The sequence below is a fragment of the Balaenoptera ricei genome, chromosome 9 (genome assembly GCF_028023285.1).
Source record: "Balaenoptera ricei isolate mBalRic1 chromosome 9, mBalRic1.hap2, whole genome shotgun sequence".
Taxonomy (NCBI): domain Eukaryota; kingdom Metazoa; phylum Chordata; class Mammalia; order Artiodactyla; family Balaenopteridae; genus Balaenoptera; species Balaenoptera ricei.
Window position 1 is genome coordinate 28,595,884 of NC_082647.1, and position 16,141 is coordinate 28,612,024.

A 16,141-nucleotide genomic window follows, 5' to 3' on the forward strand; every position below is an offset into this window, starting at 1 on the left:
GTAGTGTATATATGTCCATGCCACTCTCTCACTTCATCCCAGCTTACCCTTCCTCCTCCCCGTGTCCTCAAGTCCATTCTCTATGTCTGTGTCTTTATTCCTGTCCCACCCCTAGGTTCTTCAGAACCTTTTTTTTTTTTTTTAGATTCCATATATAAGTGTTAGCGTACCGTATTTGTTTTTCTCTTTCTGACTTACTTCACTCTGTATGACAGACTCTAGGTCCATCCACCTCACTACAAATAACTCAATTTTGTTTATTTTAATGGCTGAGTAATAGTCCATTGTATATATGTGCCACATCTTCTTTATCCATTCATCTGTCGATGGACACTTAGGTTGCTTCCATGTCCTGGCTATTGTAAATAGTGCTGCAGTGAACATTGTGGTACATGTCTCTCTTTGAATTATGGTTTTCTCAGGGTATATGCCCCGTAGTGGGATTGCTAGGTCGTATGGTAGTTCTATTTTTAGTTTTTTGAGGAACCTCCATACTGTTCTCTATAGTGGCTGTATCAATTTACACTCCCACCAACAGTGCAAGAAGGAGGGTTCCCTTTTCTCCACACCCTCTCCAGCATTTATTGTTTGTAGACTTTTTGATGATGGCCATTCTGACTGGTGTGAAGTGATACCTCATTGTAGTTTTGATTTGCATTTCTCTAGTGATTAGTGATGTTGAGCATTCTTTCATGTATTTGTTGGCCATCTGTATGTCTTCTTTGGAGAAATGTCTATTTAAGTCTTCTGCCCATTTTTGGATTGGGTGTTTGTTTTTTTGATATTGAGCTGCATGAGCTGCTTGTATATTTTGGAGATGAATCCTTTGTCAGATGAATCCTTTGTCAGATGAATCCTTTGTCAGCTTGTATATTTTGGAGATGAATCCTTTGTCAGTACAAATCCTTCATTTGTAAATATTTTCTCCCATTCTGAGGGTTGTATTTTCGTGTTGTTTATGGTTTCCTTTGCTGTGCAAAAACTTTTAAGTTTCATTAGGTCCCATTTGTTTATTTTTGTTTTTATTTCCATTTCTGTAGGAGGTGGGTCAAAAAGGATCTTGCTGTGATTTATGTCATAGAGTGTTCTCCCTGTGTTTTCCTCTAAGAGTTTTATAGTGTCTAGCCTTACATTTAGGTCTTTAATCCATAAAAATTGTTTGTATAATTGTGAATATAGCTGTATTATATTCTTAAATCAAGTTATAACTTTTATCAGTGTTGCTTCATTTGACTCTGCGTTATTTTTTTTTTTTTTTACCTTTGGCCTACATGTAGAGGAACTACATAAAAATATTTCTAAGTAAGGTTTCTTCTAAAGATGTTTTAACTTATTTCTGCTTTCTCCCGAATCTCATCAGATAAAAATATAGGCTACAGTCAGATATTCCATGCATTTATTTTTAGACTTTTCTTCTTTACTTAGATCTAGCCTATAGAAATTAGGGTTTTATCCCGGTATGTCCACATTTTTTTTTTTTTTTTTTTTAATGATAAGAGAACACAAATCTTCAGAGATCAGGCATTTTTGTAATAGTAATGGAAGGGAAAAGTGTTTTTGCCAATGCACTTTATGACGTGTTTTCATCTATTAATGAATAAAAGATTATATGAATCTACTGTTCCAACTATAATAATATGAATATTGTTCTTAGTTTTTCATGGTTGTTAATGAAAATATTCTATCAAAATTAAAATGAAATATACGTGGTGAATATATTTTATACATTGAAAAATGCTTATTGAATACCTTCTAAAAATATCAGTTACTGGGTGAAGCAATGAAAATACAAAAATGACAAGATTTTATTCTTTCCCTCAAGGTGTTTGCATGTGGTCAGGAGACAGGTATGTAAATAAAATGTGATGAATGGTATAATTAATCAGTGTGTCTCTGAGGGTGTGTATAGGGCATAATGTAAGCACGTGGATGACAGTCTCTTAATTTGATACTGGATAGTTTGCGTGGATTTCTTTAGTGCTCCACACTGGCTCCACATTAGAATGACCTGAGGAGCTTTAAAAACCACTGGGTACCTGGGCCCCACCTCAGACTAAGTGAAACAGTCTGTGGATGTGGGGCCCAGTGTCTGTTTTTTAAAAGCTTCCTATGTGATGCTGAGGCTTAAGGACCCCTGGCCTGACAGTTCATCTGAGGTCTTCATGCCATGGTCATATCTAAGTATAGAGGAGGCTGGGAAACAGTCTAGCTCTGTGCCCAGAAGAAGCAATGATTTGGAAGTCTGGAGACTCAATCCTCTGTTGGAACTTTAATGAAGGTTCTAACAAGGACAATTCCTGAATTTTGGAAGATGCGTAGAAGTTCAGCGGACTGGAGGAAAACAACACTTACAAAGGCACGAGGAGAATGAAATGGCTTGGAATCTACGGGAGATTCATTGTGTGTTTTGGTGGAGTAGCAGATGAGGCTACAGAGTTAGGAAAGGACTTGAATGTTAAGGGCCTCACATGCTAGCTGGAAGAGCTTGGAACTCTCACGAGAGAGGGAACACTGTTGGTCTGTGAGACAAGGAATGACAGGAACAAGTTGGGGTTCTGGAAAGATCACTCTCGGTGGTAAAGAATGGATTGCATGTGGCCCATCCCCTGCCTCACCCCACCTGTGGGCATGGCCCAGCATTATTAAAAAAGAAGTGGAACAGGACCTGCATGTTAATGTTTTGAGTAGTCATGAGGCTCTGCTCCTTGCCCTACTGTGGTCCTGTTTTCCTGTGTTGCCTGTGAAGTTCCTAGACTACTGGATTTCACCTGGGTGTCTCTTCACATCCTCTTGGATCCGTGCCCTGTACTGTGCTTCGGAATTCCTCTGTGCTCCCGCGCTTGGGAGCTTTGGCCTGAGTCAGAACACTAGACCACCTACTTGCCTTAAAAGGGACATGATGAAAGCCCAGGAATTCAAGCAGAAAAAGGGATCAGCTGGAGTCTGTAGTTTAAGACATACCATTCTCTAGAACTATGAGTAACATCCACCCATTCCTCTCACTCACGTTTTATAGAAAAGATAGTATCCTTTGATGGCTATCTCCCATTTACATTTCCAGCATTTATCTGATGCAGCATTTCTGTTAATTGTGGTCTGATGGGGCATCTCTGATGAGGGTTCTCTTTCAATATAGCACCTACTCTGGTCAGCCACTGATCAAGGCTCTCCATATATTGTGGTCTCTCTTCTCATGGAGCAGTATTTTGGGGCAGGGGCATATGTGGCAGGGGGCGGGGGGAATCAAAAGTTCTGTTGTGTACTTGATGAAATAAGAATGTTAGATGTCCATGTGATGGCAGGTGGTAGTTGAATATACAAGTCTGAAATTCCAGTGAGAGGTCAGAGTTGGAGATAAAGATTTGGAAATCATTTTGATAAAGTTAGTATTTTAATTTAAGTCATGAGACATTATGAAATCATACTGGGGGAGTCTGGGGCTCAAGAAGAAAAAGGGGCCACGACAGAGAGGCCTGGGGATGCCAGGATTTAGAGGCTGCACAAAGGCAAGAGAGCCAGCGAGGAGGGAGGAAACCAGAAAGTGTGGTGTCAGGAAAGCCATGGGAAGACATTGCAAGGAGAGAGTTTACCTGTGCCACACAACAACGAAGTGACCCTTGAATTTGTCAAGTGGAAGCCACTGTTGGCTTTGACAAGGGAAGACTTTTTGGAGTGGTTGGGAGTGAACCTGATTGGAGTGGGTTAAGAGAAGAACCAAGAAAGTAAGAAAGTGGTGTTAATAGGAAAACTTTAGGGAATCAGCTAATATGAAAAATATTATATAGTCAAGAAATTCCTTCTATTTAGTATATTGAATCATTTTATTTAAAAAAAAATTACTGAGCCCTTACCTTACTATGTGTCAGGCTCACAGTATCAGACTTGGTTCTTAATTGTTTATTGCTTTTGGACTTTTAGAAATGTATGGCCCACAAAATCCCGATTTCTTCTGGTAGGTGGTCAGAACAACTTTTTACAAAGCACTTTTTTAAAAAAGCAGTTTGAAAGGGCTGAAGAAAAAGGACTGTATGCTTACGAAGAGTATCCTGTGAATTTGACACTTTTAGATGATTATTGGGGTTATAATATCCTGAACCCTCTTTGTTTAAGACCAGAAAAAAATATTTCTTTTTTCCATTTTCCCTAATTACCTTAGATAGAGCAGGGCCAATTGATCATTGTCTTAGTAAGATTTTACTTGTGTAATGGGTGGCAGTGATGATTCTAGTTATTTGTTACAAACTGGTAGAAAGGCCTCTCTTGTTAAATGTTTTTAAATGATGTCATTTCCTGTTTGCAAAGTGTTTTCATGATTCTTACGTGAAGGTCTCCAGGTGAACGAGGCTGACATCTTGTTTTACGAAGCCTCATCAGAAGTTTGTGCACTCGCTATGTACATGGTATGGTACCAAGAGGAATAGTATTTGAAAAATATAGATAGGTTTGCTGCCCTGTTTTGTTTGAGAAATCAGATGCTATTAGGATTGTTGCACTGAAAAATACTGCAGTGATAAAAACACAGATTCACTATGCTTATTTTGAGTTTCCCTGTCTTTCAGCCTTCTCACGTAGGTCGGCTCTTCTTTCCACTCTACATCCATGGCAAACTGCTGAATCTGAAACTTCTCAAACTCAACAGGTTCAAAGTGCTATTTTTTCTCATCTCAAACCTGCTTCTATTTATGTGTGTTCAGCTTTCTGACTCATCACCAGGAGCCATTCGTGTTTATTGCCTTCCCAGTCCAAACAGTAATCTGGTACTGCTACTTTCTCCATTATATTGCAGTGTCTGCCCTTATCTTCCACAACCATCCACGTAGCTGGAAACTTCGGTACCTCTCATATGGAGCATGAGAGTAACCTCTCACCTGCTTCCTCCCTTCTAATCCTACATGTTTTTATTGCCAGATTAATATTATTGAAGCACCATCCTGTTCTCATCATGACCCAGCTTTGAACAGGGAAAAAAAATATGGCTCCTCTGTCAACAGAATGAAGTTCATAGCCCTTGGCTAGGCTTTCAACACCTGTGGCATTCAGCTTGGCCCCCACCTGCCTTTCTATGTTCTTTCCCATATTCTTCCCCATGTGACGATTCTTTACACACCCCTCTGTGCCAGGTGAGCCGAAGCACTCCCTGTTCCTCATCTACACCCTGTATTTTCTTGAATTTTAATTTTGTCTCACTTTATTCTCTTAACTTGGAATCCCCCTTCTCTATTCTTAAAGAATCAAGAGAAATTCCTCCTCCACAAAGCCTGCTCTGCTCCGCTCCTGCCTTCACTCATTTTTCTTAAATATTGTGGGAGAGGGGGAAATCCCTGAGGAATGTATAATTCCCTAGCATACCCAAAAGCTTGTGATATTCTACTTTGTATTATAGATAGTCATACATGCCTCTCTTATTGCATTGTAACAACTTGAACATAGGATAAATATTTAAATCCTTTTACCGTAAATTGTCCAGTAATATTTAACGTGTTTCCTGTTGTGGGCACTCATGGCAAGTGACTGACAGGATGAAAACTGAGGGTGAGGTGTCATGAAGGAGAGGGAGGTGTGGTTACGTTGAACCCTGGGGTCAAACTATAGGATTCAGACCCTGGCCCTGCCGAGTATGAACTGTGTGACCTTGACCCTGGAAAAATGTTTAAACCTGTCTGTGCTTTAGATTTTTCATTACTAACCTGGGATGATGGTAAGAACTCTTCCATATGGTTGCTCTGAGGTTTAAATGTAATAATGTTTACGAACACTTAGAATGGTTCCTGACATACAGTGCTGTATAAGTTTACCTCTTACTAGTCCTGATGAGGCTAAAGTTCTAATCTGCTCTGACAGAGTCCTCTAAAGTCGCTGATAGTGTCTGTGTTATTTTACTTAGTGCTAAAATCTCTCCGTTTCATCGTTATTAATGTGAATGTATATTCAATTATTTTATTGAGGGAAGTATAGTTAGTAAATAATTGCTTGAAAATGTTAGCTCATGACTTCTGTCTAGAAGATAAAATGTTAATACCAAATGGAATCCTAAAGAAAATTTCATGATGTGCAAAAATTTGCAAAGTTATGCCTACCGCTTTAGGCAATATGTATGCATAGTCTCCAAGCTATCGAAGTCCCCTGGTTTTTATATTTGAGGTTAAAGTTCTTACGTTCTTACTTTTGAACATTTTGATCCATTACTTAATATAGTTTAGTTCAGTTCACATAGGTTAATTTTTTTAAAAAATTTATTTATTTATTTATTTTTGGCTGTGTTGGGTCTTCGTTTCTGTGCGAGGGTTTCCTCCAGTTGTGGCGAGAGGGGGCCACTCTTCATCGCGGTGCGCGGGCCTCTCACTGTCGCGACCTCTCGTTGCGGAGCACAGGCTCCAGACGCGCAGGCTCAGTAGTTGTGGCGTACGGACTTAGTTGCTCCGCGGCATGTGGGATCTTCCCAGACCTGGGCTCGAACCCGTGTCCCCTGCATCGGCAGGCAGACTCTCAACCACTGCGCCACCAGGGAAGCCCCCACATAGGCTAATTTTATATCTCATTAACTCGTTCATTTTTTCCTACTTTTAAGTAGTATTCAAAGGGAAGTGTGGTTTGGGAAATGCAATTTTAAGACTCTCAGAACTGTTCTCCGAGAAGCTGCGGCAGAACTGCTCTTTCCGAGCCAGGTTTCTTATGCACAGTTTAGCAAGTAGATGTGAGAGTGATCTTTACACGCTCTGCCTTTAGCAGCCGAGCGCTCCCTGACTCAGACATAATGGCATCCAAGCAATGCGTCGCCCTTGAGAATACGGGAATCACTTCACTCCCTTGTGCTCTTTGTGTTGACGAAATTGCAAAAAGAGTTTTAGTTACCTTGGAGTTGCTGGCTAATTGTCAATGATCAGATAGCGGGGAGGAAGGACTTTTCTGTTTCTGTTTTTGAGGGAGGTTGCCTCATGGAAGATGGGTCAGTCTGGAGGGATGTTAGGGTCCAAAAACCTTTCAAATACAGGTGGAATTATTCCTTGCATTTACATTAAAACTGGGACTGGTTACGGGAATCCCACCATTGGAGATGGATTGGTTTAGGCCTCTTGTTAGGGTGGTAGGGTGAGCTAACAAGGGTCATATGTTGCGGTGTGAGGTAGGGGTCATAAATATCTGAGAAGTTGAATAATGAGAAGACTACTATGAAAGATATGTCATCAGATAGTACCTGCTTTGTTACCCAATAGATAGGCAGGTAGTCTTCTCAGAAGATTTGGAGATTGATCTGGACAATGAAGGTAGGTAAGAAGAGCATCCCAGGCAGGAGAAACACAAACAAGATATATGATGGGGGAAATGTAATATGTTTTGTATATAATGAGCAAACTAATTTGTATAAATAATGAAAATATCCAAGAGGTTAAAAAGTGAGATTGGTACGAAATAGGGTGGACCTGAAAACTAAGCTGAGATGTTTGGGTATCATTCTTTCTCATTCATATCCACTTATTTTCATTCACTTCCACCCATCCTTCCATCCCCCTGCCCTTTACTCCTCCTCCTCTTCTAAGATGTTAGCCTGATCAAGGGTAGTGAGAATCATGTGTAGAAACAGGGCAGCCATGAAGAAGAGTGGATTGTAAAAACGGACACTTCAGTCTTAGCTGAGGCCATTGTTGGATGCCTGAAAGGAAAGACCTTGCCTTCAACTGGAGATAGAGAACTGGGACTCAGGAGAGAGGCCAGAGCTATGTGCTGAGTTATGACATTGTACTGTATGTTATGACATCATATACAACAGCAGACACTGTCTAGAACAGCCAAGGACCAACTGTGTGTGCTTATGGGCTGAGAGAATGAGGGGGGTTGGCACAGAAAACAGAGCAGGAACAATCAGTAGGGTAGAGTTGCACTCTATCTTCACGATAAATAATTTGATTCAAGTGATGGTAGAAAATTAACAAATTTATTGATGAAGTAAATGAATTTGCTAATAATACAGCTTTTGATTAGGATTTTTAGGCTATGTTGCAAAATCCATGCATATTTGGCACTGTCGAGTCAAACACTGGGCTATGAGAAAATTATAATGTTGGGTGGAGTGTTCTTTTGGAATTGGGGTTAGGTTTGTGCAAATTCCTTCTCATGATGTATTATCTCTAGATCACCAGATTTATAGATGATATAAACAGAATAACCAGCAAATGAATTAGTCTCAGGGAAAACACTATTTATGTAACAGTGCAAATCCTAGTCTACTTGTATATTTCATACTAAAAGATAAAGGTGAATGTTATAAGAAAGTAACAGAATATAATTTGTTTGAAAAGAGATAATTGGACTGGGGACTCAGAAAAGAACTAATTTTTTTTCAGTGGAAGAAGGGCACAATTGACTAGGGTTAGCGCAAACAAAGGCATCATTATGGAAAAACACAGCTATTAATTCCCATTTTTAGTGATTGACAATATTAATGTGAAGACAGTTATCCTGGTTCTAGAAAATAGATTAATCATAGAGGGCAATGATGCTAAACAGTGCTATGAAAAGTGCTTTTTAGAAGACTTTTTTTTTTCTTGAAGATATGAGCAAATTTAATGAATTTGAATATTTGATGTTTGTAGTTTTTAAAGCATTAGAAGAATGATATCAGATGCTATAAAATGAAGCTGTTGGATAAAACTTGGTAAAGTTGTTCTTATGCTGTTTAAAATTTTCTTACCTGTAAGATAGTTGGCCATCAGTGAAGTCTTTGGGTCTTCCCAAGGACTTCTGCAAAGGGAGATTTCTGAGACCTTCTCTTCTCAGAACTGTTTCCACAGAACTTGAGAGGACTGGGGCCCAGAGAGCCCAGGGTTTGAGATTTGCAAGTCAAGACTAATAGATGCGGCATCAGATCAGTATTTTCTCTATTCCTCAAAGTCCATTTTTTAATATTTCCATTTTAGCAAATTCATCCTGATATTATCAACCAGGAACAACATCTCTTCCATCACTGATTTCCCACACTCCTTGATCAGTAGCTTTCTGGTGGCAATTCTGTTCTAAATACTGTTTTTACTGTTTTCTGTATGAAATGTGAACTCCTGGAAGGCCACTACTTCTGCAGCTACCGAAGAGCTTTCAGTAGTGCTTGCTGTACAGTAGGTGTAGAAAAAACATAGAGTTAGTAAAGTAATTGTGGGCCATTCAGTCAGCATTGTTCAGAGCCTATGTCTTAGTGTCCTTTTATGAAGAATTTAACAAATTTTCGAAAGGGTAAGGTTGATGATGTGTAGGCCTGAGGTGGCCATTTGCCATTGCTTATGTTTGAAAAGCCAGACAGCCTCTTCTAGAAGAAATGAGTAAGAGACTTCTATAAAGAAGATTCTCCTAGAGCCATGGTTCTTTACCTGTTTTGAGTTAACCACCCCTTTGGGTAAGCTATGAAATTCAAACAATTCCTCAAGGAGAAAAGTGTATATCTCTCCAAATTTTGCTCCCAACTTGAATGGTTCAGACTCCTGAAGGTCCAGGTTAAGAACTTCATAGCCAAGAGAATTCTGAATTTGGAAACAGCAATCCCTGTGTAATGAACAGGAGGAAAATAAAAGTACTGACTATTTGTCAAGACATTGAAATATTTTGATAATTAAAGTGATAAAATGTTCTGTATAATAGATACTCAAGGCATTGCAGAGAATAAAGATACGTTTGGGCATCTGTTATGGTCAGGGTTGAATGACCCTCTTTAAAAGACCTGGAAAATATTCTGTTCCAGGAAAGGATATCTGTGAGGTATAAGTAATCTATTGTCATATAAAGTGTTGTAATCAGGAATTTAAAGTAAAAGAAAATGAAATTAAAAGATGTCCTTGTGGAGTGAGGACTTGTCTCTGGCCTCTACCACCAACTCCACGGTCCCCAAATTATCCCCATTGTCTTTATCTCACAGCCCAAATCAGGCACTAGAAATGGATACATCACCAACATTTTAAAGTCTGATGTCCCACATCTATTAAACCATCCATTTGGGCTTTTTTCTACTTTTTTTTTTTTTTTTTTGAGGGGAAGGAGAGGAGGTAGTGTGCAAAACCGAGTTTTCAGAAAAGAAAAAATTATTTTCACCATAATGATGTATACAACTGTATTGGCAAAATGAAATGCACTTCAAGTGGCTAGAGATACACTACACCATGCAAAAAAAGAGTCTTGGCCAAGGACTCAGAGTACCTGGATTTGGTCTGCCTTCAACTATGTGATTCTGGGTTTCACTGCATAACTCTAATTGGATTGGTTGTGGGCTGTGAAAGAAAGAGAGAGGTCAAAGATGAGACCTAGGCTTTGGGCTTGAACAGATGGTAAATAGGTGTGCCATTTATATGACATGGCATTACTCACGGAAGGAGTGATTGAGGTGGGGAGATGGAAATCAAAATTCCATTTGGTGCATGTTAAATGCAATGTGCCTTGTCTTCATGCAGGTTGAAATGGTAGGTAGGCAGCTGAAAATAACAGACTGGCTCTCTGGTGAGAGGTTGGAGCTATAAATACTTACTTGGGAGTTATCAGTGAATAGATGCTCTTTATGGCCACGGGCTTTGAGGAAAGCACCTAGGCAGTGAATGTGTAGATTAAAGAGGTCTGTGGCCCCAAGCCAGTGTTTATAAATGTTAATCTCTCATGCATGGGAGCACATCTCCAATTTAATAATGGAAATTAAAAGAAAATCTATTTTCCTTATTAAATTTATTTTTAAACATTCTGAAAATGAGGTATATTGTATAAAACTAACCAGCTGGGGATTGGGTGGAGGAAGTGGGTGTGGTGATAAAAGGGCAACATATGGTGTTAAAACTGTTCAGTGTCTTGACTGTGGTGACTGAAGGAACCTAGACAGATAATAAATTGTATAGAAATCCATACAAATGAGTGTGCATAAAACTAAGGAAATTGGAATAAGATGGATGACTGTATCAATCAGTATTCTGCTTGTACATGATGGTCTAGTTTTGTAAGATGTTACCACTGAGGGAAACTGGGCAGTGTACAATGGTTATCTCTCAATTATTTCTTACAACTGCATGTGAAACTGCAATTATCTCAACTGAGAAGTCAACCTTTAAGAAAGCATTCATAATCCTAAAGATGCTACCAGAAAACTACTAGAGCTAATCAATGAATTTGGGAAAGTAGCAGGATACAAAATTAATGCACAGAAATCTCTTGCATTCCTATACACTAATGATGAAAAATCTGAAAGTGAAATTAAGAAAACACTCCCATTTCCCATTGCAACAAAAAGAATAAAATATCTAGGAATAAACCTAACTAAGGAGACAAAAGACCTGTATGCAGAAAACTATAAGACACTGATGAAAGAAATTAAAGATGATACAAACAGATGGAGAGATATACCATGTTCTTGGACTGGAATAATGCACATTGTGAAAATGACTCTACTACCCAAAGCAATCTACAGATTCAATGCAATCCCTATCAAACTACCAGTGGCATTTTTCACAGAACTAGAACAAAAAATTCACAATTTGTATGGAAACACAAAAGACCCCGAATAGCCAAAGCAATCTTGAGAAAGAAAAACAGAGCTGGAGGAATCAGGCTCCCTGACTTCAGACTATACTACAAAGCTACAGTCATCAAGACAGTATGGTACTGGCACAAAAACAGAAATACAGATAAATGGAACAGGATAGAAAGCCCAGAGATAAACCCACGCACATATGGTCACCTTATCTTCGATAAAGGAGGCAAGAATATACAGTGGAGAAAAGACAGCCCCTTCAATAAGTGATGCTGGGAAAACTGGACAGCTACATGTAAAAGAATGAAATTAGAACACTCCCTAACACCATACACAAAAATAAACTCAAAATGGAATCGAGACCTACATGTAAGACCAGACACTATAAAACTCTTAGAGGAAAACATAGGCAAAACACTCTATGACATAAATCACAGCAAGATCCTTTTTGACCCACCTCTTACAGAAATGGAAATAAAAACAAAAATAAACAAATGGGACCTGATGAAACTTAAAAGCTTTTGCACAGCAAAGGAAACCATAAACAAGACAAAAAGACAACCCTCAGAATGGGGGAAAATATTTGCAAATGAAGCAACTGACAAAGGGTTAATCTCTAAAATTTACAAGCAGCTCATGCAGCTCAATATCAAAAAAACAAACAACCCAATCCAAAAATGGGCAGAAGACCTAAATAGACATTTCTCCAAAGAAGATATACAGATTGCCAACAAACACATGAAAGAATGCTGAACATCATTAATCATTAGAGAAATACAAATCAAAACTACAATGAGATATCATCTCACAGCAGTGAGAATGGCCATCGTCAAAAAATCTACAAACAGTAAATGCTGGAGAGGGTGTGGAGAAAAGGGAACCCTCTTGCACTGTTGGTGGGAATGTAAATGGATACAGCCACTATGGAGAACAGTATGGCGGTTCCTTAAAAAACTAAAAATAGAGCTACCATATGACCCAGCAATCCCACTACTGGGCATATACCCTGAGAAAACCATAATTCAAGAAGAGTCATGTACCAAAATGTTCATTGCAGCTCTATTTACAATAGCCAGGACATGGAAGCAACCTAAGTGTCCATCAACAGATGAATGGATAAAGAAGATGTGGCACATATATACAATGGACTGTTACTCAGCCATAAAAGGAAACGAAATTGAGTTATTTGTAGTGAGGTAGATGGACCTAGAATCTGTCATACAAAGTGAAGTAAGTCAGAAAGAGAAAAACAAATACTGTATGCTAACACATATATATGGAATCTAAAAAAAAAAAAAAGGTTATGAAGAACCTAGGGGCAAGACGGAATAAAGACACAAACCTACTAGAGAATGGACTTGAGGATATGGGGTGGGGGAAGGGTAAGCTGGGATAAAGTGGGAGAGTGGCATGGACATATATACACTACCAAATATAAAATAGATAGCTAGTGGGAAGCAGCCGCATAGCACAGGGAGATCAGCTCGGTGCTTTGTGACCACCTAGAGGGGTGGGATAAGGAGGGTGAGAGGGAGTGAGACCCAAGAGGGAGGAGATATGGGGCTGTATGTATATGTATAGCTGATTCACTTTGTTATAAAGCAGAAACTAACACACCATTGTAAAGCAATTATACTCCAGTAAAGATGTTAAAAAAAAAAAGCATTCATAAAAATTATATAAACTTTCAACTGTGTTTGAGTTTGGTAATACTCAAAAGAAAACAAAACATATGGAACATGGAATGGTAAACTAAAATTCTTACTTATAGTTAATCAGCTGATTTACCTCCTTGAATTCTGTCTAGCATTACATAAAGCAAAGACAACCAATAAATGTTTTATTGTTTGTCTTTATTATATTAGCTTTTCCTCTTTTTTTTGTAAACATGTTTGGAAGTATGCTTTTCTAGTTTCACAAAAATGACACTGTAGTCGTCGATAACATTCCAGTCTCTGATTGCTATTAACAGACAGTTTAGTACAGTAATGCTCTGCTTTTCTTTGTCTGTATTTTTTCAGACAAATGCAGTTAAGGCATTAATATTTTTTAAAAGTAGTAGAAAACTCTGAGAAAGAAAACACTTGCAGACCGCAGAAGTGACTCAATTCCATTTAAAACTAAATAAGAACTTTTAATATGAAGATACAAATAGTTAAAGATGTTAAATAATATTTTGTGGTGAAATATGAAGGAGAATTTTTAAGGTTTTAAGATGTTAAATGGTATTTGTTGGTGGAACTGTAACTCTTCACTGCAGGTAACCATTTTATTTTTATTTTTTGTGGAAAAATATTTATCAGCATTTAAGCAAAATGAGAAGATATCCTATATTACGTTTACTGTATTTGAGGTATTGTAGTTAGTGTTCTTACACATAATTTTTGTTTTTAGGACCTTGATTTCAGTTACCTGGAATAGGCATTTATCACCTATTTTTTTCCTTAATAATTTTGTTAGTTTTTAATGTAAGTCATTTTGACTTCAGACTCAGTGAAGAGAGACTTGTTTCTGTTTGATTTTGAATATGAATCAATTAAAATGTAATTTTTTTTGAGATGACATAGCAACTCCTTTACAACAAGGATTTAGTTTAAGAAAATCTTTCCTATTTAAAAACTTGTTTTTAAATAAACTTGATGTTTTAAAATAAATTTGGAAACATATTTTTTGGAAAGGTGACCTTAGATCTGTCAAACAAACAGATAGATGGATTGATATAGATGGACAGGTAGACTTCCTTATGTCCCTCTTAACCTGTTTGTGATGGAGACAGACACAGTGACCTTTCCAAAGTCCTGCTTAAAACCTCTTGGTGAAATCCCAGTGCTGTAGGAAGCAATTCCAAGCTCCCTAATTTGCCTGTGAAGAGTAGGCTTATAAGGTAGCCCCACCTCTCTCTCCAGCCCCATCTCTCATGAACCTTCCCTTCTCCCCCCTCTCCCCCCATTCCATTCCCCAAACCACTGTCTGCTCTCACCTCCAGACGTTTGGTGCCCTCTTACTGGAGCATCTACCTTTCTTCTTGACCCTTCGTATACATTCTGACACCACCATCCTACTGACCTGCTTTGCCCCTACTCATCTTTTTCAGAATTTTTCTTATTAAGTCTATCTTTTTTAATGTAACATGGTAAATTTGTAGTTCTTCAGCAAATGGACAAGTTAATCTGTATTCTCCTAGGTGTTTAATGTTGTACTCAGTACTAATCCAATTTTTAGATGGACTTTTACTAAAGTATGGTTGTATTGTGTGGTCTAGGCTTCTTAATGAGGGAAGTGGGAGAGGGGAAGGAATTAAAGAGAAACATTGGCCTTGTTCACATCTGTAACCCACCCAGTACAGCCCACACTGTGCATGGCTCATAGAACTGCCTCGATTTAAGAGGTCTTAATGAACTAATACAGGGAGATAGAAGGACTCATGAGGAAAAGTTAAAAGAAGTTATAGAAAAAGTTAAGGATTATGTCAGTGGAGAAGTTAAAGTAATATTCCATGTAGATGGAAATATCTTTAAAAATGAGGATAGCATGCTAAGCTTTCAATCAAATTTAGAACAAGAGAATGGAACTCTAACGTGGTGCCGGTCTGTGAAGGGATTTCTTGGCAGTATGAGCCTGTTGGTACTAGAATGAGGGGCATATGAAGACTTACATGGTAAAAAGTTATAGCAATCAATCAAATAGTGCTTTGATAGTTTAGCACAAATAAAAACTTCTTATATAAATGAAGGAAACATTTTTTGAAAGAGCAAGGAAAAAAATGAAGCATTACTCAGTATCTCACTCTCCAGAAATGCATTTTGGGAATCTGAAAGAACAAAACAAGAGATTTATCTATTTTGAACTATTTAGGACTGACCTTAATGAAGGCGGAAGGGTGGCCTGAATAAACTTAATGACAGCTTCAGGCATCCTCAAGGAAACAAGGACTTCTTGGTTTAGCTTTGTTGTGGACAGTTTGGGCAAAGAATTATTATAATTAGATTTTTTGGTAAGCTGAGCTATTAACCTTAGAGACTTATTACCTTTTTTGTGAGCAAACCACAATGAAAAGTGCCCAAGAAATTTAATTAGACTATCAATCTAATTAAACAACTTTCTGTGTTCTCAGTAGGTAGTTGAGAGAATTTATAAAGTTTTTTTGGAGTCATTTTGTCTTTGCTTTAATCTGTAGGTCACTGCCATTAAGTAATCATGTATGTGTGATTTCTGTTTTATTTTTAAGTTGGATAATGCAGATGAACAAGCAGCCCAGATCAGAAGGGAACTTGATGGTCGTTTGCAATTGGCAGAGAAAATGGCAAAGGTAAATTGTTAACTTTGATATACTGTACCGCATTTCTTTCTGTACTTAGATTTCTGTGAGCTGAAAGAGTTTTGTATAGTTAAAGCCAGAATAATTTTACTTTCTCATCTCCATGCATGCCTCTTAAGCCCAGGTACCTGAATGCATATTATCTAAAATGGAGCATATTATCTATTTTACATATCCATCCTTATATAAGATGTTTAAATTCAGTGATAACTTTTGTAGATTATTCTTAAAGCAATGCCTGAATTTCTCAAACTGCCAGACTTAGAAGAATTTTAATATTGCACTAAGTATAATATAATCAGAGAGAAAACCATCGTGCCTGCAAAATCATA

General features: G+C 38.0%; 1 protein-coding gene across 12 annotated transcripts in view; it reads left to right on the top strand.

Moving 5' to 3' along the window:
- CADPS2 (calcium dependent secretion activator 2) overlaps window positions 1–16,141 on the top strand; it is a 555,896-nt gene that overhangs the window by 207,250 nt on the left and 332,505 nt on the right. For all 12 annotated transcript variants that reach the window (XM_059933509.1, XM_059933503.1, XM_059933501.1 and 9 more), the window contains one exon: window positions 15,720–15,800. In XM_059933509.1, the coding sequence (XP_059789492.1) occupies window positions 15,720–15,800 (81 nt within the window). The remainder of the gene's footprint in view (window positions 1–15,719; window positions 15,801–16,141) is intronic.